Below are 20,094 nucleotides of genomic sequence, written 5' to 3'. Positions count from 1 at the left end.
ATAACACGCGCACATATATATGTGTGTGTTTGTGACCCTTTTCATTCAGGTGTAGCCGAGGCTAGGATTCCAGGCACGGCTGGGCCATGGAGGAGAAGCAGAAGATGGAAGTTCTCACAAAGCAGACCTTCCTCGGAACACCCTCAGAGGTGAGACTCTCCAGATACTTTTTAATTTAATTTATTTATTTCTGCTGTAACTTTCCCGCCGGTCCTGCCAAGATGACCTCCAAGGAATAGCAACTGAATAATCTAGAAAATTATACAATATCTACAGATATCTTCTTCTCCCTTAAAAGCCAACTTGGAGGGTATACAAAAAGTGAATTATGCTGTTACAAAGGCAGCTCTGTCTGGACTAATTTTACAATTCTTACTGTTACAGCATTGTCTAATAATTTTTTTTCCTGAAGCATTTTCAGGGTACAATGTCAGAAAAATGACTCATGGAAAACCAGGGAGAATTCTCTTCTGGTTTTATTTATTGGTTTGTTTGTTTGCTGGACTTCTGTACCTCCTGATTCATGCCAGGCACTTTTCTGGATGGGTAACAATAAGTAGCATAGTTTAACAATAATAAAGGGAATATAATAAATCAAATCAAATCAATAAACATAAAACAAATCAGTCAATCAACACCAGATACAGTAATAGGTAATAGATGGGCAGGCAAGCATTATTAGGCAGTTAGGCATAACTGTCATCTGTTCATCCATCCATCCATCCATCCATCCATCCATCCATCCATCCATCCATCCATCCATCCATCCATCCATCCATCCATCCATCCATCCATCCATCCATCCATCCATCCATCCATCCATCCATCCATCCATCCATCCATCCATCTTAACCTTCCAGAATGCACAAAATGACACTGCTAAAGTGTTTATCCTCTCTGAGTACATTTCCTTGTGTTTGTCTCTGAGTTTATGTGAGTTCACAATGAATTATATACCTTGAAAGGAAGTTATTTGGGATTTTTAAAATGCTGAAACCCCAAGTTTAGGCATGAGACTGTACTTTTCGGTCTGTAGGAATCTCCTTCTGCCTGTCCGTGGATTCTGTCCTCATTCAAAATATGCATGTCCTTAAGAGTAGCATCCCCAAATGCCTACGGCGGATTTCACTTTCCCATTGCAGAAATCTCCCTGTGCAAATCCATTTAAAGCAATACTGAAAATCAATTACACACAAAACTGTAGTTGTGCTAGACATGGAAATGGGAAAACATGAAGGATGCTGGATGCTGGATACCAAAAAATCATCCAAAACAAGAGGTGTCATGAGTTTGAAGCATTGTGTGCTTCAAAACTACTCAAAGGATAGGGTTTCTGATTTATGTGTGGCACCTGAAAGATCTGTGGGTCTTAAGGCAATGGTCCCCAGATGTTCTTGTACTACAACTCCCAGAAGCCTTCATCACTAGCTGCACTGGCCAGGGTTTCTGGGAGTTGCAGTCCAGGAACCTCTGGGGACCCAACATTGGGAACCATGGGTCTAAGGCCCCCTTGGCCAAGTTTGGGGCCTTGAGTGAAATGCCAGACTACCATCCCCATTGTCCCCATTGCTGCCTGGAAGAGGATGGGAACGGTAGTCCAGGGGTGGAGACGGCTGCTTTTCAGCCTTGACTTCCTCGCAGCCCAAGGGGGCCTTCCTCCTTCCGTGCACCAGACGTAACCTTTTCTCCCTTTCCCCTTCTCTTCCTCTGCCCTCCGCAGGACAACCCCATCCTGATCCCCATCCCGGGCCTGGGCTGTTGCCCCTGCTGCGACTGCTGCGGGTGCTGCGACTGCTGCGGCTGCTGCGACGGCTGCGGGTGCCCCAGCTGCGACTCTTGCCCCAACTGCTGCTGCGGCTGCTGCGGCTGCTGCCCGCCCAGCTGCGAGTGCTGCTGCCGGGCCTGCTGCTTCCTGCCCAAGCTCCTCTGCCGGCTGCCCACCCTGCCCAGCTGCCCCATCCGCATCAAGCCGCTGCTGATCATTGTGGTCGTCGTCGTCCTCATCGTGGTCGTCATCGTGGGGGCGCTGCTGATGGGGCTGTACGTCACCCGGGCGCACACCGAGACGGTGAGCCGAGCCTTAGGCAAACCCCTCGGCTTTCGCGGAGGATTGTGCCCACTGGGGAGTCTTCTTTCCGTGCCAACGGTGGCCCTGACTCAGAGTCAGGAAGCAACCAATGGCACGTGATGGATTTACCTATAACAAGTTACTTTTCAGGGCAACAAGGTGTAACTAAGTTACATTTCAAAAAAAAAAAACAATGCAACAACAAGTTGCAAAGTTACCCTTTGGTTTAAGGAGTAACATTTTCAAGTTACTTCCAAATGGTCCTTCAAAGGGTATTTTAAGGCATTCTTAGGAGCAACCTCTGGCAGTAATTGCTCAATTGTGGTACCATTTTTTAAAATCAGTCCTAATCAGCAAAGGAAGCTGTTTACTTTTTGCACTTTGGTTAAGAATTTGCAAGGTGCACTATCAGAACTGGGCACTACAGGAAACTAGAATTTATTTTCCTGATTTTCCCCCCAGCCTGGTGGCAAGGACAACGTAGTGTGTTGATAACATGCAGGATGAGTCCCTGGAGCCATGCTCTAAAGGGGGACAAATAAGCTCTGTCACAGGGGCCCGTTTCTTCTTCTTCTCCTGTAGGTTCTGCAGATGACCATCAAGGGCCTGAGAGGAGAAGAGCAGCTACATCTTCCCACGGAGATGGAGGAAGCCACTTTCCTGGTGAATGACGGGATCCACGATCCAGCCACCATCATTTATGACTTTAGTAAGGTGAGGGACACCTGGCCCAGGTGGAAAGGTCCCCGTAAGGCACATGAGACCGCCGTCTGGTTCATTCTCACATGACTAGCATAGATCCACTGAACCAACTGTTGAAGGATGAGTCAACGCTTATCAAAATCCCATTGACTCAAGGGACCTACTGTTGTTTGCAACTGGTAATGGGATTCTGGCCCTATTTTTCATTTTTTTTTCAGAGCAGAATATTTAGATTACTTCATATGCATGAAAAAGAGCAGTGGTTTTAAGTTATAATATTTATGGGAAATGATTTAAAAAAAATTAGGTGAACCATCTTCCTTCACTAGGGGGCCGAACCTGACGTTGGCCTTTGAGAGATGCTGTTTTGCAGGATATGAAAGATGTTGTTGGGGGCATAAAGGGCTAAATGGAAAGCCATGCTCTGTCTTTGCACAGCTGTTGATCGGCTACAGACCCTGGGATGGGCAAGCCTGCTATCTCACCAGGATGGATAAGGGAAATGTCCAAGGTCTGGATGCCATCTTCACGGAATTACAGGTAAGGGCAGGATCCTTGCTGGATGCAGAACCGGTTGTGACAGGACCTTGAGAGATACTGGCCTAGATTTGATCCCTAGAGTAAAAAAATCTTGAATCAGTGGCATTCACAGAAGCATCAATTTACCGTTGATCCAGCAGATCTAGTGTCATTAGGATGGACAACCCCATTTAAGCTACAGGAAATGGGGTGTAGTGAACGGGGCAGAAGAGGCAGCTCCTTGGCAGTTTATGAGCAGATGACAGAATTCTAGAATAATGGAGTTGGAAGGGTCCTAGAAGGCCATCCAGTCCAACCCCCTTGTCAGGGCAGGACTCCAAATCAAAGCAGATCTGATCGAGGGTGGCTCAATTTCCTTTTGAAGGCCGCCAGTGTTTGAGTGCTCACCGCCTCCCAAGGTAATGGGTTCCATCGACATACTTCTCTAACAGTTAAGACATTTTTCCTGATATTCAAAGTCTGGCTTCCTGTAGCTTGTGCCCATTCTTACGTGTCCCACACTCTGGGAGGATTGAGAACAGATCCTGCCCCTCCTCTGTATGAAAGCCTTTCAAGTATTTGAAAAGCGTTATCCTATCTTCCCTCAGTCTTCTTTTCTCAAGACTAAACATGCCCAGTTCTTTCAGACCCGCCCTGCTCAGTGTCTATAACTCTGAAATCTATGTGGTGGTGGTGACACCTTCCATTCACTTTCAGTTAAACAGGATCAAGATTGTATTCTCAAAGGCTTTCACGGCCGGGATCCGATGGTTGTTGTAGGTGTGTTGGGCTGTTTGGCTGTGTTCTGGAGGTTTTTCTTCCTAACGTTTTGCCAGTATTCTCGAAGGCTTTCTCTGGTATCTTCATAGGACAGGAGTTGGGGGGGAGCTGATCCCACTGGTACAAATACTCAACTATCCCACACACTACACCAGAACACAGAAAGAGTTCTAGCTCCTGTCCTCTGAAGATGCTGGCCACAGAGACTGGCAAAACGTTAGGAAGAAAAACCTTTGGAACACGGCCAAACAGCCCGGAAAACCTACGAGAACCCCAGGTCAAGATTCTTGGGGCAAGCTTTTGAGATAAAAGAAATCCCTTCATCATGTAAAATATCACAACACACCAGGATCAGGGAAAGAGAGAGCAAGGTCTGCTTGCTCTCTGCTGGTGGCGCGAGGAAGAACGGGCATGCGATTCAGCAAGACTCACTAGGGGTTATATTTCCTTTGCTTTGCTGAGAACCAGAAAGGGCATGTGAAGCTATAGCCTTTGAATCTCCATTCTGGACATGCAACATCCATCTTGGAATCTAGATCCCTCTTCCTCTCCCATGTGAAGCCTGGAGCCCTTTCTTTGTAAGGGGCCAGAGAGACTTAAAACAGTTTCCATGCTGTCAAGACTGGAGATGGCTTTAGATTTTTGATGGCTTTAGAAGGTGGGGCAGGTAAAGCGGGTCAGTAAAACATCAACCTGGGAGGCCCTGCCTCGTGTCGTAGGGAGAGATGAACTTTCAAAGATTAATCCCTTTTGTTTTTTGTACCCACTAAATAAATCATAGCAGCTCGGTTCCCTCTCTTTCGTCTTCCACGCCAGGTCAAGTCATCCATCCTATCTCCAACCCTGAGTGGGAGGGAACAGGAAGAGGTGCTCCTGACACCCCTGGTTGATCGTTTCGACTTGGGCACTGCCCTCAACATCCTCTGCAGCCGCGTGCCCATCTTTTGGGCTTAGAGAGGTGAGTGGGGAATGAAGGACAAGATTGGGGAGCAGGCGTATCTAGAAGCAGAGGAGCCCCAGTCTCATGGTAGCCCCTTCCACTTCTAGGCACATGTGAACTCACACTTGGAGATACTCGGAGATACTTGATACACTCAAATGCCCAGAGGTGCTCCATTCATGTTCTGAAAGTGATGCACTTCGCCTCTTCCAAAAAAATCCCAAGCACCTCCTTTGGCCCAGATTGAGAGACAGAGAGGGAAGAAGGGAAGGGAGGCAGATGTGGAGGGAAGACAGAATCCCAAACGTTGCCCCTTGGCCTTCTCTTGTCAACTCTGCACCTACCATGGAGACCACAGGGACAGGACCGAATATGGCTGAAGCTTCAAGGATCCCACTTTGTGTCAAGGTCTCCAGGGGAAGGAGGGACCTCTCAGGGGGAAGATCCAGGAGTTATCCAGGGGGCATCAGGGCGGTGTGCCGCTTAGTTGGAGAAGAGCTTCTGTTCTGAACCCCCGTTTACATCAGGCTTCATCCCAACACATTCCTAGTTGCAACCTAGTTTTGTTCCTAAAGATGCCTTTCTGTAGACTCCACCCACCAAACTGCCGGCCAGTTTCCCATGAACTGCCCATCTCCACTCCAGCGTCTCCAGGTCCGAGACTTGGAGGAGACATAAAATGGGCACCTGAAATGATCCACTTGATCCCCATTGGTGACCCACTCACCAAACTTCCCACAGCAACTTATGCTCCCGCAGAGACCCTACTGGCCATCCTAGGGAGCAGGCTTGGATGGATGGCCCGGAGAACACCTCTGACATAGCTTCCTCTGTTCTGCAGGCTTTGCACCGCAGAAAAACTCAGCTCACATCTCTGGATTGTTGCCACATGGATTGGAAACGCCCCTCCCACCGGGCCCTGCTGTGCCCCATACTTGAACGGCTTTGCTGTGGGATTTGGCTCAAGACGGATCACACAACCAACACAGTGGAACAGGCGCTCCACAAAGACAAGAGGCTGAAAAGTTGTGTTCCCGTTGCTCACAAACCTTATGAACACCTCAAGCTAGAGCCACATAGTTGACACTGAGCAGTGAAAAATTCTGGGACAGGGTTGATTTTTGGTTAGACATTTGAGAAGCCATTCCTGGATATTCGGGCTCTTTCCTTGGCCAGGTCCTGTTGAACCCTTCCCTTCCCTCTCCAGGCAGACACTGCCATGTACGTGGGGTGTTCTGTCTCCCTGCACAGAGTTTGGGGAAAGTTGCTTTTGGAGATGACAGCTTCCAGAATGTGGGGATTGCCGCTTTTAAAAATCACTGTTCCTAATTTAGGGCCATGCAGAGTGATACCCCAAAGCACTGCCCTGGACCTTTTCCTCTCTGCAACCTTTGTGAGAGGCCTCCATATGGCATCTGTTAAAAATAATGATAGAAATAAGAATAATAAAAATTCTAGCTCAAAAAAAAAACAAACCAGAAAGAAATGAAAGATGGGCAAGAATTCTGAAAGCAAAAGGAAATTCTGCCCACTCTGCTTGTCTTCACCATCATCTTTCCTAGCAGGAGGGCAACAAAAGAGTAAATAAATAATGGGAGGCCCACTGAGGCTAACTCGAAGTGGCAGCCGACACAGGGGAGAGTGGATAACAGATCGAAGGATGGGAGCCTTTCCGAGTGCGTTCCAGCTTCTTGACAGCCAAATGGATTTGGGAAAGGCAGGAGGGGAAAACCCCCCGGGAGGAACAGACGGCATTTGTTTGGAAGAGAAGGGCCGGCAGAAATCCCCTCATCACTGAGAAGGGACAGAAATGCACAGACTAGGGAGATCCAGGCCTCAGCAAATCTCCCTTTTGCTCATTCATAGTCTGAGATGGATTTTGGCCCAGTTTTTCCTCTCTCCCTTCGAATTAATCCTTTAAAAACTGCATAATCACACCTGCGAATGTCCAGGAATGGCACTCAAAGGCAGAGTCTTAAATGAAATGCCCAAACCCACCCACCTAGCTTTTAAACCATGTAGTCTTCTCAAAGGACAATAGCTCAGGGGTCTACACAGGAGGGGCCCCCTGTAATTCAAGCACCGCATGCGCACAAACCCTCTGGCTGTTATACCCAAGCTTAAGCGCTGTGATCTTGCTTTGCCTTGCTTATCAGATGACATTTAGTCAAAATGTAGGGGGAAAGTCCTCACCCATGTTGTCGGGAAGATTCGAGGGGGGGGGGTTGACGGCCAAAACGTAAGGTTTCCAAGCTCAGGATCCAGAACAGAAGAGAGTGGCCTTGTCTTTTTCTTTGATCTAAATTCGTAGGATTCTGCCTGATTTTGCCTGCGGAGGGCAACCCAGTATGTATAATTTGCTCGTAATCCTACAGGCTGCAGATTCGTATACAACATTTCTAACCTTGCCACTTACAAAGGTTCGGAGCTGATGCTCTTTCATAGAAAGGCACTTCAATGACCTGCGCTTGGCAATTCCATTTTATTATAGTTTCAAACGTTCAAAGGAGCTCAGCCCTTGCTTCGTGCAGCCATGACCATCAGACAAAAAGACTTAGGGAGTCTTTATCGCTACTGTTGAAATTGGCAAAAGAAAACACCGAGACACCACAAAGGGAAAGGTTGCATTCTGAGATATTGATTGCAGGTGGCCAGGCAGAGAGAGCTCTTTCCTCATCGTGGCCTAACCATTTTCTCTGTTTTCAAACAGCCAGACCAAATGCATTACACTGGAATACAAATATTTGCAAAGCGCCCTCTTTCTCTGGAAGAGAAAATCTTAAAGCAAATTTCCAAACATGCAACATTTCACCCAGTAGAAAAAAATCACAGAGTTGGGGACGCAACTCTGAGAGCTAGTTTTTAACAGATAGGGAATAATTATTATAATGTCTATAGCCAGGGGCTTGCTTTTGACAAGTCATTTTTCACACTCCTTAAGTTGTGATTCTTTAAAAAAACCAACTCTGAATGATCACACTGCATGCGAACATACCAGCAGGCTGCAACCCATGATATTTCTGCTCCTGGAAAGAAACCATCCAATTAGTGAGCCATCAAGATTATCATCTGCTGGGATGGAAGAAGGGAAGCTGGATTCGGCGAAAGTAGCTATAACACAGGGGCCCTGGCACCAAGGAGCGGAACGGTTCCCGAACCCCAGCAGCCCAGCAAGATGGAAAACCTGTCCAGATGCACCTCTGTTTCTAAGCCACAGGAACTCAAGCGTGGAAGGCTTTTCTTTTGCTGTAGCTGATCCTTGATTGTCAGCATTAAGCTTCAAATAATATGATGTAGTCAATAAATACATAAGGAATCATCTGAATTATACATATATGTATAAAGGAGGGGCCCCTGTCATTTAAGCACCACATGCACGCAAACCCTCTGACTGTTATATCCAAGCTTAAGGGCTCTGTCTATGTGTGTGTTCTAATGATGGACTGCGGGGGCTATTTATCCCACCCACCCACTCCGTTGGTCTAGCTCTGCCATGGATGCCTTTCTAAACTTCAGGAGTCAAAAGGAAGGCTGGGGTGTGGTGGGGCAGCACAAACTTCAGGCACTTGGAGGCTTATGCTCCTGTCTCTTTAGGCACAGCCGCCACTGTCTGCTACAGGAGCCTCGTCGTGCATTGGTTAAACTGCCGCCCTGCCGCCAAAACTCTGCTCGTGACCCAGGTTCAATCCCAGGGAGCTGGCTCGAGGTTCGCTCAGCCTTCCATCTTTCTGAGGTTGGTAGGTTGTGAGTACCCAGCTTGCTGGGGGCGGGGGCGATGTGTAGCCTGCATAATTAAAATTGTAAACCTCCCAGAGAGAGCTTTAAGTGCGATGGGGCTGGATATAAGCATCATGCTTGGCTTGGCTCCCTGAAGGGGATGGGGATCAAAGGCTTAAAAGGCCCATGGGCGTCACAAACCAACCGTCTCTTTCTGGTTAAGGGTCCGATGCATAGACTCTCATTTCAGAAATCCCCCTCGCTCAGGACCATCCTGCAAAGGCACGCAATGATTTATTTTTTTTCTGAACCTTTTCCATGGGCTTCTTCCTGACCTGGGATTCCCTCCGGCGGGCAAGATGACCAGTCCCATCATCTCCAGCCCGATGGGGATCCGATGGCCGTGCTGGCCGAGGACAAGGAGGACTGTTGTCTGAGGCATCGGAAAGGGGTGACCCATCGGAGAAGGCAGATTTCAAGGTTTCAGCTTCACCAGGGCCACATGTTCTGCTGGTTAGACCCTAGCCTGGATCCTGCCCCCCCCCCCGTTTCCTCCCTGCTACACACCAACCCTCATTTCACCGCAAACCAAACCATAGCGCAGGGCGAGAGGCGGCGGCCGGGTGGTCCCTCTTCCGCCCTCCCAGGTCTGAAGGCCGTGACTCAGTCTTAGCCCCGGATGACGTAGACGACCCCGCACACCACAGGGGAGAAGGTCAGGAGGGTCACCCGGCCGGGGTCCTTCGGGGCTCGGCTGTAGAGCTCCCTCTCCATCATGGGGTCTGACCAGTTGGGGTTCTGGAAGCCAGGCTGGGCTGCCGGCTTCCCGGCTGTTGAGGAGCTTCCTCCTCCTCGGGAGTAACGGGATCTCCCGAGAGAGCTCAGGCCGTAACCGACGGCTGCCCCAACGGCGGCCGCTCCGGCCACCTTTGCCCCCCGGGAGCCGCTGGAGCTGCCTGGTTGACTTTGTCCGCCGCTGCTGCTCTTTGGTAGAGAATGGAAGCCTCCCCGACTGGAGGACGAGGATGAAGAGGAGGACCCTCGGCTTTTGCTGCTTCCCCCTCCCCGACTGCCACCCCGGCGGCAAACGGCGGGCTCGTTGAACAGAGCAACCAGGAGCACGACTGTCCAGCACCAGGCGATCCAGGTTTGTCTCATCGTGGAGCACCTGAAAAAAGAGGAAAAGCTGAAGCAAGAATGCAAGATGGCTGACCCTGTGCCCTCTACCGTCTGAGTTTTTAAAACCTCGCATGTTGCCTTTAGTAGGTGTGGCTTGGTGGGACTTTTTCTGAACTGGGGTGACTGTCAATCTATCCAGCACTAACCAATAGTTCCCTCCTAATTTCGAAAAGAGCCCCGCCTCTCTGCTCCATCTCTCTTTCCCTCTCTTGATTCTGTTGAAGTCTGTTGCTGAAAGCTGCCATGTTTCTCCGTTTGCTGTTGAGCTATAAGTAAGGGAATACTTTTTTCCCCTATTACTCATGTCTCCTAGTGAGTTACTGAGAATGTAAGTGCCAGCTATTGAGAAAAGGAGTGGTCTGTTTTTGGGCACTTGAAGATATTCTGCTCTGCAAATTCTCACACTTCTGCTGGACAGCTAGAGGGAGTTAGCCAACAATTCTGTTTAAATTAATAAGGTAACCATCACCATCATCTGGAAGGGATGGTGTGGATCATGGAGCCCAGCCCTTGTCAAGGAGGCCTCGTGGGGGAGGAATCCAACTCCCCACCTCTGGGGTCCTTAAACCACTGAGCTATCCCTCAGATGCAAAAAAATATTTCTACTTTTGCATCTGTTCACTCCAATCAACGTGTGCCAGTTTTATCCAGATCTCCATCCTCTTTTGTTGCCTTCAATGATGCACACTCCCTTCTCCTGCCTAGTGGTCTAGAAGAGACCACCATAGGGAACCATAGATCTTTAGGCTCAAATTATACACAAAGAGCCCCGTCGTTAAAAAGATAGAAAATCATGTCTACTTTGGCCCCAAACCTTCCAAAGTATTTTGAGCTGGGCAGGGCTTATAGGTTTTTATGGGCTGGATCTGTAAGGCAACTGATGGGTTTAACACAACAGTTGCAGCCTTACCTCCTACCGTTGATGGAAGATTAGGGTTCTGGGTTCTAATCCTGTCCACTCCAGTGACAGGGTTGTTTGGAACCTGCCTGCATATTGAGGGGGCCTGGAAGAATAAGGACACATCTAACGGGTCTCTGCTCCAAAAAGAGTTTAATTCCGGCTTCCAGAGGGAATGCAAATGTTGTGGTTGGCGAGCCTCCAGCCTGGCCTTTTCGTGTCAGAGCATCCGTGCTCAATAGCAGGCCAGCGCTCATGACATGGCAGAACCTTCTGGGAAGAAGCGCTGAACAAAGAGGTGGGAACTGCTGAGTCATCGCCCCCATCCATCCATGCATGCAACACACACACACACACAAACACACACAAACACACATACACTGCTGTTCACATGACCCGCGGAAACAAAGGCCAGCAGAGAAGACAAAAACACATTCTCTCTCTCTCTCTCTCTCTCTCTCACACACACACACACACACACACACAAGCTGAACAAGACAACAGCACTGCATGTCTAACTCAACACCCTTCACCCCTTCAAGCACCAAATGGAATAAACCTAAGTTACGCCCCCCCCCCCGGAAATTTCCACTGCAGGCAGCATCAAAAGTAGCCCTATCAGAGTTTGACTGTCACTTCCACTGCTAACCTGTTAGTTTTGGAGCTAAGTTGCTATTCCAAAGCAATGCAATCAACGGGAGCAAAAATTGATTCAGGGGTGCAATGAATCACATCATCTAGTTACTTTCACAGGAAAGAATCCAGTTGAAAAAACCACACATGCATAAACGGTTTGCACCCTCTGAGGGGTCGCGAGACCGTCTCCATGGTCATGAAACCGGCTGTGTAATCATTTACGGGATGGACTGCCAGCCACAAACTACCTGGCCCACTGGATGCCCACTGGAAAGAGGAGCAAAGGTGCGACAGAAACTTGGAGACAGGACCCGCCGGCGTTTGGCCAAGGTCAAGTTCTGACCTTCACTAGTGCATCTTGTCATTTGGGTTCTTGAAGAACAGGAGCAGACACTGGCTGAAACCGGGCAGAAAGTCAAGACAAGAGTAGGCCCATTCAATCAATGGGGATGGGAGGAGCCGATTTCTCTGTATGTTCCACTGATTCAATGAGCTTACTCTTAATTAGCCAGGGCTCATTAATGGAAAAACATACCTTCTCTCCCAACTAAAAAGGCTCTATAGTAGCCTGGGTTTAGCAGTTGTTTCAAAGCTGGGCTTTCAGGGGAAGTACTAAAAAAATATAGTCCTCCACTTGCTTCAGGTTCACCCTGTCAGCATCTTTTCTTGCAGAAATGTTCCTTTCAGGCTTCAACAGGAAGTCAACAATTTCTGACAGTTAATGCCATGATGTTTCGCTCCTTTATGTATCCATGCCATCAAATTGGAACCGACTTGTAGCAACTCTAATAGGGCATTTGAGGGAAATAAGGTATTTAAGGAGTGGCTTTACCAGTTCTACTCCACCATTGATTTTCCATGGCTGAGTGGGGATTTGAACTCAGTCCCCCAGAGTCCTAGTCCGTTATTCTACCCACGACACCATTTGTACCTTTTTATTTTAAAAACACTGGGCGTTTTATAAACACAGGGCACCCGCAGTTATTCCACTTTCTGCTTTCAAGAGCCAGGGGAGATAAAAAGCTGCGTTGGTCCTTTTTCAAGAGGAGGGGGTGTGTGCCGAAATCTACAGCTGGTCCTACTGAGGTGTCACCCATCTAAAAGATCTCCAAACAGTTTGGAAAGGAGCGTCTTGTTGATTCAGCCCAGGGCCACACAAGGATTTAAGAATATTTTGGAAATGAAAGACTTTAAACTCTATGTAATGAACCTGCTAATCTTGAACTTTGTCACACACTTTGTGATTTCTCCCTCCACACACTACATCATCATCATCTTAGAACTGCAGGCAACGGGGGGATTTGAATCCTAACCAACAGGATGAATAAGCATTAAAAGTCTTCATCAAGGTGGGTGTTAAGGAAGCAGGACAGAGGAAGGGGGAGAAAAGCTGGCTTGATGTTTGACATCTTAAGTCCCAGTCTCAAGAACAGATTGTTGGATTTATTTAGATTGAATTAACTGAACTGGGGAGATTAAAACTTCCCAGTAGTGCGAGATGTCCTATATTTGGACACGCAAGAGATTCTTGTCTGTTGCTCCGTATTGATGGAAGGCATATTAATTCAGTCTACCCCAGCAGTAACTTGTGTTGAATTTATTGTTTTTCCATTCGGATTTATCGTGCTCCGGTGAGAAAGCCTCTCACAAACAAGGGAAATACGGTGAAAGCCCATTTGTAAATGTCAAAAATATTTTCCATTCATTTAAAAAAAAATTAAGCAAAACCAAAACAAAAGGACCAACCAAAGATTATTAGCATACCTTTTTGTGGGCTAGAGCCACAAAATACGCGGTTCAGATTTACCTTATCCTAGATGCAGTTCTTGAAATACACGAATTGTTATAAAGTGGGTGGCATAATATTTAGGCAGTCCATTCCCTAAAAACGCAGAGGGGGCACAATTCTAAAAAGAGAAGCGGGCAAGTCGCCTGGGGAACAGCCTGTGATTTAAATTATCCGGATCTTTGGAAAAAGAGGGTGGATGGGAAAAATGCTCTGGGAAAACGACTCTCCCAAACTAGCCAACTAATTTTTTTTAAAGCCCGGAAATGCATGTTCTCAAGCAGCCATCAAGAAAGTAAACTTCACTTACGTTCTCCGAGGAGCAGTTACGACCACCGGATCGGGACACCCTTGGGGAAAGGCCCTCTGCTACATCCTCTGCGAACAGGCTGGCGGCAGAGTTGTCAGCGGCCAGGAGAGCTTTCCAGCAAAGAACAAAAGCTCAGAGCTCCCTGTCACCTGACCGGTCATCGGAGCAGGCGATGCACTTTTTATTGCTGCCCTGCACAACTCATGACCCGCCAGAATAAAGTCCACAAAGTAAGGAGGCCTCTGCTGGTGTTCAGAACCCCACCCACTCTCTGTGTTGACAACCCAGACAAGCCAAAGGGACCGGTGGTTCATCCAGAGCTTGGCAGGACACCGGAAGTGGCATAGCAGTGCATGCAGGGTGTAGGTCTGCTCCATCTCTGTGAGGTCTTAACCTGGAGGGAAATGATCTTCAAGAAAACCTGGCATGTGGACCTACCGAGTGCAATGCAACCTTGGGTTCACCGTTCAATAAACCACCAAATAGGTTGGCAGACATTGCCCGCCATGTGTTTATAACCAGGTAGTCACCTACGATAAACATGGCACCACCTTTGCGTACAGAAGGTCCAACACGCAAGTCCTGGCTCCTTCAGGTAGGGCCAGGAAAACCTCCTCTCGGATATCCTGGAGAGATGCTGCCAGCCAGAGCCGACAAAGGTGGGTGGGTGGCTCCATCGTCAGACGTGGCCCAAAGCCGCTCCTTAACTGGCTGTAGCTCCATCTGAGATAAGGAACCTTCTCCTCCTTTAGGCCCGGATCCAAAGGCTTCGTTCCACCTAGTTCCCTCCCACAGCCACAAAACAAACTTGAGGACCACCGTTGCATTTCTATTCTCAAAGTGCTTTAATTAAAATAATCTAGTTGTATGTGCTTCGTACTATATGTCGAGCTGTTACAGAACAGGGTTAAGAATGAGGTGTTATCAAACTCGTATTTCAAACACTGTACAATGTCTTTGCAGCACAAACCTCTGAAAGACGCAGACAGAAATTTTTAAAAAATGAATGTTTTGAAGGGGCGTTCTGAACATACTTGGCAAGCTGGAAAGGAAAGACCAGCTGGTTGGGTATGAACGACAGATCACAATATTGTCATTTCAGCTAAAGACAGAAACTCCAAACCTATTATTTTAAAACAAATTACAGATGGTGGAAGCATTCAACGCGCCTATCTATTTGTGCTTTATAAGACTCAGAGCACGTTCTTTTTCCCCTGAAGGTTCTGAAAAATGTTTAGCGCACCTCTTTCAAGGTCTCCAAACTGTTCAGGTAATTGAAAATCATATTCCAAATGATAAAAGGTGTGATCTACATAATTTATTCTTTCCCCAAAAATGTAAACCTTGGCCAGTGAGGAAAGCCTGGGAGGAGGAAGAGGGGGAATCAAAAGGGAAACATTTACCCTACATTGAAACTTGTCTAAAGCCGACTGATCTATTCAGCAGGATAAATGGAGTCAGACTTTTCCTGCAAATCATCAAGAGATGCTGAAGAGGGTATGTTGATAGACAGAAGAGAGGGAGAATACATGGCTTCCCCACATTTGTGTTCTATGTAAATGACATGTCTAGGTTCCACTTAGCTATGTCAAGAACGTGTTATTTTTCTGGGTGCAGGATGGTTTCTGTTCAAATAAGAAATTCCTCAGACCTGAAGAAGCCTGGAATAGTAGCTTTCAGGAAAAGCTTTACTCTGTGACTTGGCCTATGGAAACCTTCTTCTTCTTCTTCTTCTTCTTCTTCTTCTTCTTCTTCTTTTGCATGGAAAGGCAGGGAGGGCAGAGAGAACCTCCCCCCCCGCCGCCGCCATTTCTTCCTTCCTTGCAAAAGCCACATTGAGGGATAATCAGGTGATAACATTCTCTGCCCTGGGACGGATGCTGTACTGAGGACGGTCAGTTGCAAAACTCAGGAAACAAGTCAAGAAGTCCCAAAATACATCTTTTGAATCTCAAATCAGAGACGGTTGGCTGTGCCCCTCAAAGCATGGAGCTGCTCCCCAGCATCAGCATCATACTACTAGGCTTTCCCCTTTTCCCTCACTAGGAGGGACCACAGATGGGCCTTGGCCAGTCTGCTTAAAAGCAGGTTATCGCAAGCAAAGGGCAGAACCCCGCAGCATTGACCCAAGGGATGGCAGGATGCTTGCAGAGGGCCACCTTCTCTCTAGAATCTTTTCCGCAGTTCTGCGCAGTGGACCAGCATCCTCACCCCACTGCCAAAGAAAAATGGGTGGGTGGCCCGTCAGGCTGAGAATGGCTTGTAAAAGGTCACACATGGATCTGCATTCAGGCCCCGGAGTCCCTTTCGACTCCCTGCTCAGTCCTTCAGGCTCTGCGCTACCGTATGTGCCTTTCTAGAGGAGCGCTGCTGATCATCTTGGCGGACGCGGTGTGCTTCTCAGTACGTCAAGACAAGGGTGGTGACGAGAGCCGCGCCCTGCCTCCCATCCTTAAGACCACCCTTCTGAAAAGGAAACAGCCGGGAATTCCAGGCTAAGGATGTTAAAACATGCCAGCATTTATTTCACGCTCAAAGGTGAGACGGAAACGTCTCCAATGTTTTTTTTTTTCCCCCGTACGAGCTGGTTACAAGAGGATTTGGTCCCTGCATTCTCTGCAGTTTTTCAAAAGATTCGCAGAAATGTTTTGGGGAAAAGAACTTGCATTCTGAGCAATAAAACCTCATGTATTGAACACCCCAAAATTAATGTACACAACGCAAGTTTTCAGAGACGAAATCAAAGGCTTTTTGGACAAAAGACACACTCTGGCTCAAACGCCAAGTTTTCTTCCTCACATCTGTTGCTGCTGCAAGAAATAAAACTCTTTTTGTCCACATGAAGGACTGGAAAAACTCAACAGCACTTCAACAGGGGTGGTGGTGGGTAGACAGGGTTGAGGCATCCTTTATTTATTTTTCCTAAGGATAAGAAAATCACATCCTTTCTCTAGAGCAATGGTTCTCTACCAGGTCCCCAGATGTTCTTGGGCTAAATCTCCCAGAAGCCTTCACCACCAGCTGTGCTAGCCAGGATTTCTGGGAGCTGTAGTCCAAGAACATCTCTGGACAGCTAGGAAGTTTTTCCTGATTGTTTTGTTGTTCAGTCATTTAGTCACGTCTGGCCGTTCATGACTCCATGGACCAGAGCACGCCAGGCCCTCCTGTCTTCCACTGCCTTCTGGAGTTGGGTCAAATTCATGTTGGTCGCTTCAACGACACTGTCCAACCATCTCGTCCTCTGTCGTCCCCTTCTCCTCTTGCCCTCACACTTTCCCAGCATCAGGGTCTTTTCCAGGGAGTCTTCTCTTCTCATGAGATGGCCAAAGTACTGGAGCCTCAGCTTCAGGATCTTTCCTTCCAGGGAGCACTCAGGGTTGATTTCCTTCAGAATGGATGGATTTGTTCTCCCTGCAGTCCAGGAGACTCTCAAGAGCCTCCTCCAGCACCACGATTCAAAAGCATCAATTCTTCGCTGGTCAGCCAAATAGTCAGCCTGGTAGCCAAAATCCGGCTTCCTGTCACTTGAGCCCATTCTTATGTGTCCTGCTGTCTGGATCCTGCCCCTCCTCTGGAGGGCTACCTTTCAAGTGTTTGAAAACGGCTCCCCTCATTCTTCTTTTCTCAAAGCTGAACATGTCTAGTTCTTTCAGTCTTTCCTCACAGGGCTTGGCTTCCAGTCCCTTCATCATCTCAACTGAGGCCAGAATCAAAAATATGCACAGGAATTTTTTTAAGCACATCTGGACTAAAAACTATACACAGAGGAGACCCATTGGCCATTAGGTTTGTGCTAGTAGGAACTTTGGAGCTACCCTCAAATACCTGGCCTGAAAAGTGGCTGCATTTTTATTGTGCTAGTTCATAGAAATTATTGCTATTTGTTTTTGTGCATGCAATATTTGGCATTTAGAGAGGACTAAAAAGAAGAGAGAAAAGGCCGGAGTGTTAAACAAAAAATTATCCACAATCAATCTAGTGCAATTTTTAGAACCGAAGACAGGTTATGGGATTAGGTAGAAGAAAGATGGGGAAAGTGCAATCGGGCACATGCTGACTTTGAACAAAACCCCCCAGACTTTCTTGGGACTTCTCTAGATACGTTAAACAGGGTCCGAATTGCCGCTCAATGAACAAGACACCCGAAGGGGAATCCTTCAGTTTTGTTTGGGTGGTCCAAACAGAAAAAGCATCTTATTTCTTTTCTTGAAAGAAGTTCAAGGCAGACCACAAAGAGCAGAACAACGTGTTACACATAAACATCTGTCAAGGAAAACCCACAACAGTTCTGCTTCTGCAAGCCTAGGGCTTCCCAGCCTGGGGTCCCCCAATATTCTTGGAGCAGAACCCCCAGAAATCCTGGCCAGCCCAGCAAAGGGTGGGTGGAGGCTTCTGGAGCTGCCGTCCAAGAACCTCTGGAGACCCCAGGTGGTGGACCCTTGTGTTACCTCAAAGCAGCTCAAGGCTAGGGGTGGAGGGAAGACCGCGTGTGGGGCGAACACCAATGGTGTGGAGGGGGGGAGGGGGGAGAAGAAGGTCGCCACCCCTTCCCTGCCCACGTCTCAGTTGGAACATCACTGTCTTGAACAAGACTGTCCCAAACCCAACAGCAGAGGTGGTTGGGCCAAAGGAAACACACAGCTCCCTGGGATGCGGGATGTGTGTGAATGATCACACCAAGGGCTCCGCCAGGATCCGCCTCACTCTCTTTTTCTGGCATGGAAACCTTTGAGGTGGTTGTTTTTTCACTTTGTCAAAAGCAAATGATCCTATCTGTTGACTTTGGCCTAAATCAACAACTTCCTAGTTGCCACGAGAATCGACCCAGTGAACCAACCGCTAAACAGCGAATCAAGACTGAAGTATGCCCCGTTAGTCCAATGGGTGGGCCCACCACGAGGATTCGGGACTTCCTGTTTGTTATTATTTCTGTTTTCACTGCCAAGGAGCAGGGAAAGGCACCTGTCTGCTTTTCCGGCTCAGTGTGCCCAAATAACTCAGCTGGATTTGGGTACTTGTGTACCTTGAGGTGGAGGTTCCATCACCTCTCTGTCTCGGGCGGCAAAATGTCTTGGGTCAGCCCTGCCAAGAAAAACGGGGGGGGGCAATGAAAGGAATGGGAGAAGGGCCAACCCCCAAATTCAGCAGGATGAGGTAGACACAGAGGCCTGGGGAGGAGGGTGGTTAGGCCCTAGTTGAGAGGCTGCTTTGAAAAAAGGAAAAATGAAACAATGGTAAAGCGTAGGCAGTAAAACAGGAGGGAAAGGAAATTATGAAGGTCACGGCCATTACGATTAAGCTGGGGTAAGAACAGCCAAATTTGAAGTCTCCCCAGCTCAAAATAAAATCCTAACCATTCAAACCAGCAACATAAAGACCCTGTTAGAGTCGAAGGATCACGTGGCTGAACCCGACTGAAATTCCCCGTGAACCCAGCGTCCTCGTTTCCACCCAAAAGCCAGCAAGGTGCCTCTGGGGAAAACATTTGCCCCCAACACCTGGATTTCAGAGCTATACTGCTCCTACCCATGGAAGCTCCACGGTGTCCACCTTCAGGAACTGGGGAGGAAAGAAAGGCAGCAGTGAAAGAGAGTTCGGTGCGTTCAGGTTCATTCAGTTTCTGGACAGGAAGAGCTGTCTTGGTCCACCGGAGCCTCTCTGTCAGGTAAACAGGTATCCCGCAAGACGCCCCTCGGCTTCTTGCTTCAGCCCTCCTCTGAAGTCGGAAGCCTTCACATTGTGGCCGGCCCTTCGGCGATTTCTTCTAATCGTTGCTCAATCATTAAACGCAGGACCGAATACCTTGAAGAGAACCCCACAGAAGCAGCCACGTCAAAAAAAGGGAAAAAAAGGAGGAACATGGGGACTTTTGTGGAGGGGGGAGAGAGAGAGACCCCCCATAGACATCTCTTTTTGAAAGCACAGCCTAGATGTAAGGTGCCCTCCCCAGCTGACAAAATGTCCTTGCGAGGCTTTTTAAAAATGTGTGACACAGAAAAGCTCCTTTTCATGAAACTGCAGGTGCAAAAATGCCCAAGTCGGCATGGCACTCGCCCACAAAGCCCAAAAAGCTTTGGTGGAAGTATTTGTGAGCCAGAAAATCCTACGAAAGCTTGGCTCCAATAAAACAGGAGGACTCTTCTTTCTTGGGGCAACAATAGGGCCCCCACCAAAAAGGGGGAGCAGCCTCTTCAGCTTGGGAGGAAGCCTCCTTGGCATCATCCCATGGACCTCTCTTTCTGAGCCAACATCACAAAGGGATCAGCTATAAAAGGGACTCTCAGCACAATTTCCCCAAACGGGTCCATAAATAAAACAGAAGGAGCCTCTTAGCTATGCAACAGCTGGTCTTTGTAGTCCTCCTTGCTGTAAACTCGGTCTTGAGGCCTAGAAACCTCCTACCGCTACTTTCTCAAGAAAGGAAGAAACTTACTTGCGTCTCAGTTTCTTCACTTCCCGGTCTTCTTCCTCTTTGAGTTTCTGGATGAAGCTTTTCAAAACAGGCATTTCAAATTTAATATACTGAGCAACCTGTATAGAGAAGGAAAAGAGGAGCGGA

The 20,094-nt window shown here is 48.0% G+C and overlaps 3 protein-coding genes across 4 annotated transcripts in view; 1 reads left to right on the top strand and 2 right to left on the bottom strand.

Annotated features, from left to right (window-relative positions):
* On the top strand, window positions 1-8,334 carry LOC110072113 (surfactant protein C). The gene is made up of 6 exons (XM_020780173.3): window positions 1-149; window positions 1,721-2,068; window positions 2,651-2,782; window positions 3,209-3,310; window positions 4,886-5,027; window positions 5,851-8,334. The coding sequence occupies exons 1-5, from the start codon at window positions 87-89 to the stop codon at window positions 5,021-5,023; spliced, it is 783 nt and encodes a 260-aa protein (XP_020635832.3). The 5' UTR covers window positions 1-86; the 3' UTR covers window positions 5,024-5,027; window positions 5,851-8,334.
* LOC110072237 (uncharacterized) lies at window positions 7,967-13,912 on the bottom strand. Its single transcript, XM_078379688.1, has 3 exons — window positions 13,804-13,912; window positions 13,536-13,666; window positions 7,967-9,894 (listed from the first exon to the last, which is right to left on the bottom strand). The coding sequence occupies exons 1-3, from the start codon at window positions 13,910-13,912 to the stop codon at window positions 9,286-9,288; spliced, it is 849 nt and encodes a 282-aa protein (XP_078235814.1). The 3' UTR covers window positions 7,967-9,285.
* A 449-nt stretch (window positions 13,913-14,361) lies between these two features.
* The window catches only part of RASSF2 (Ras association domain family member 2), a 29,222-nt gene continuing 23,489 nt past the window's right edge, over window positions 14,362-20,094 (bottom strand). For both annotated transcript variants that reach the window (XM_020780172.3, XM_020780171.3), the window contains exons 10-11: window positions 19,969-20,066; window positions 14,362-19,337 (exon numbers count right to left, since the gene is read on the bottom strand). In XM_020780172.3, the coding sequence (XP_020635831.3) occupies window positions 19,268-19,337; window positions 19,969-20,066 (168 nt within the window). In that variant the 3' untranslated portion in view covers window positions 14,362-19,267. The remainder of the gene's footprint in view (window positions 19,338-19,968; window positions 20,067-20,094) is intronic.

This window comes from Pogona vitticeps, chromosome 8 (genome assembly GCF_051106095.1).
Source record: "Pogona vitticeps strain Pit_001003342236 chromosome 8, PviZW2.1, whole genome shotgun sequence".
Classification (NCBI taxonomy): Eukaryota; Metazoa; Chordata; class Lepidosauria; order Squamata; family Agamidae; genus Pogona; species Pogona vitticeps.
This window is presented reverse-complemented; position numbering and strand designations above follow the sequence as displayed.

Coding starts and splice junctions, on each gene's coding strand:
- LOC110072113 (XM_020780173.3), top strand. CDS start 87: ATGGAGGAGAAGCAGAAGATGGAAGTTCTCACAAAGCAGACCTTCCTC. Junction 2,783..3,208: donor TCATTTATGACTTTAGTAAG/GTGAGGGACACC, acceptor GTCTTTGCACAG/CTGTTGATCGGCTACAGACC. Junction 3,311..4,885: donor CCATCTTCACGGAATTACAG/GTAAGGGCAGGA, acceptor CTTCCACGCCAG/GTCAAGTCATCCATCCTATC.
- LOC110072237 (XM_078379688.1), bottom strand. CDS start 13,912: ATGGAGCAGACCTACACCCTGCATGCACTGCTATGCCACTTCCGGTGT. Junction 13,667..13,803: donor CTGGGTTGTCAACACAGAGA/GTGGGTGGGGTT, acceptor GGGAGCTCTGAG/CTTTTGTTCTTTGCTGGAAA. Junction 9,895..13,535: donor GTAACTGCTCCTCGGAGAAC/GTAAGTGAAGTT, acceptor CTCTTTTTTCAG/GTGCTCCACGATGAGACAAA.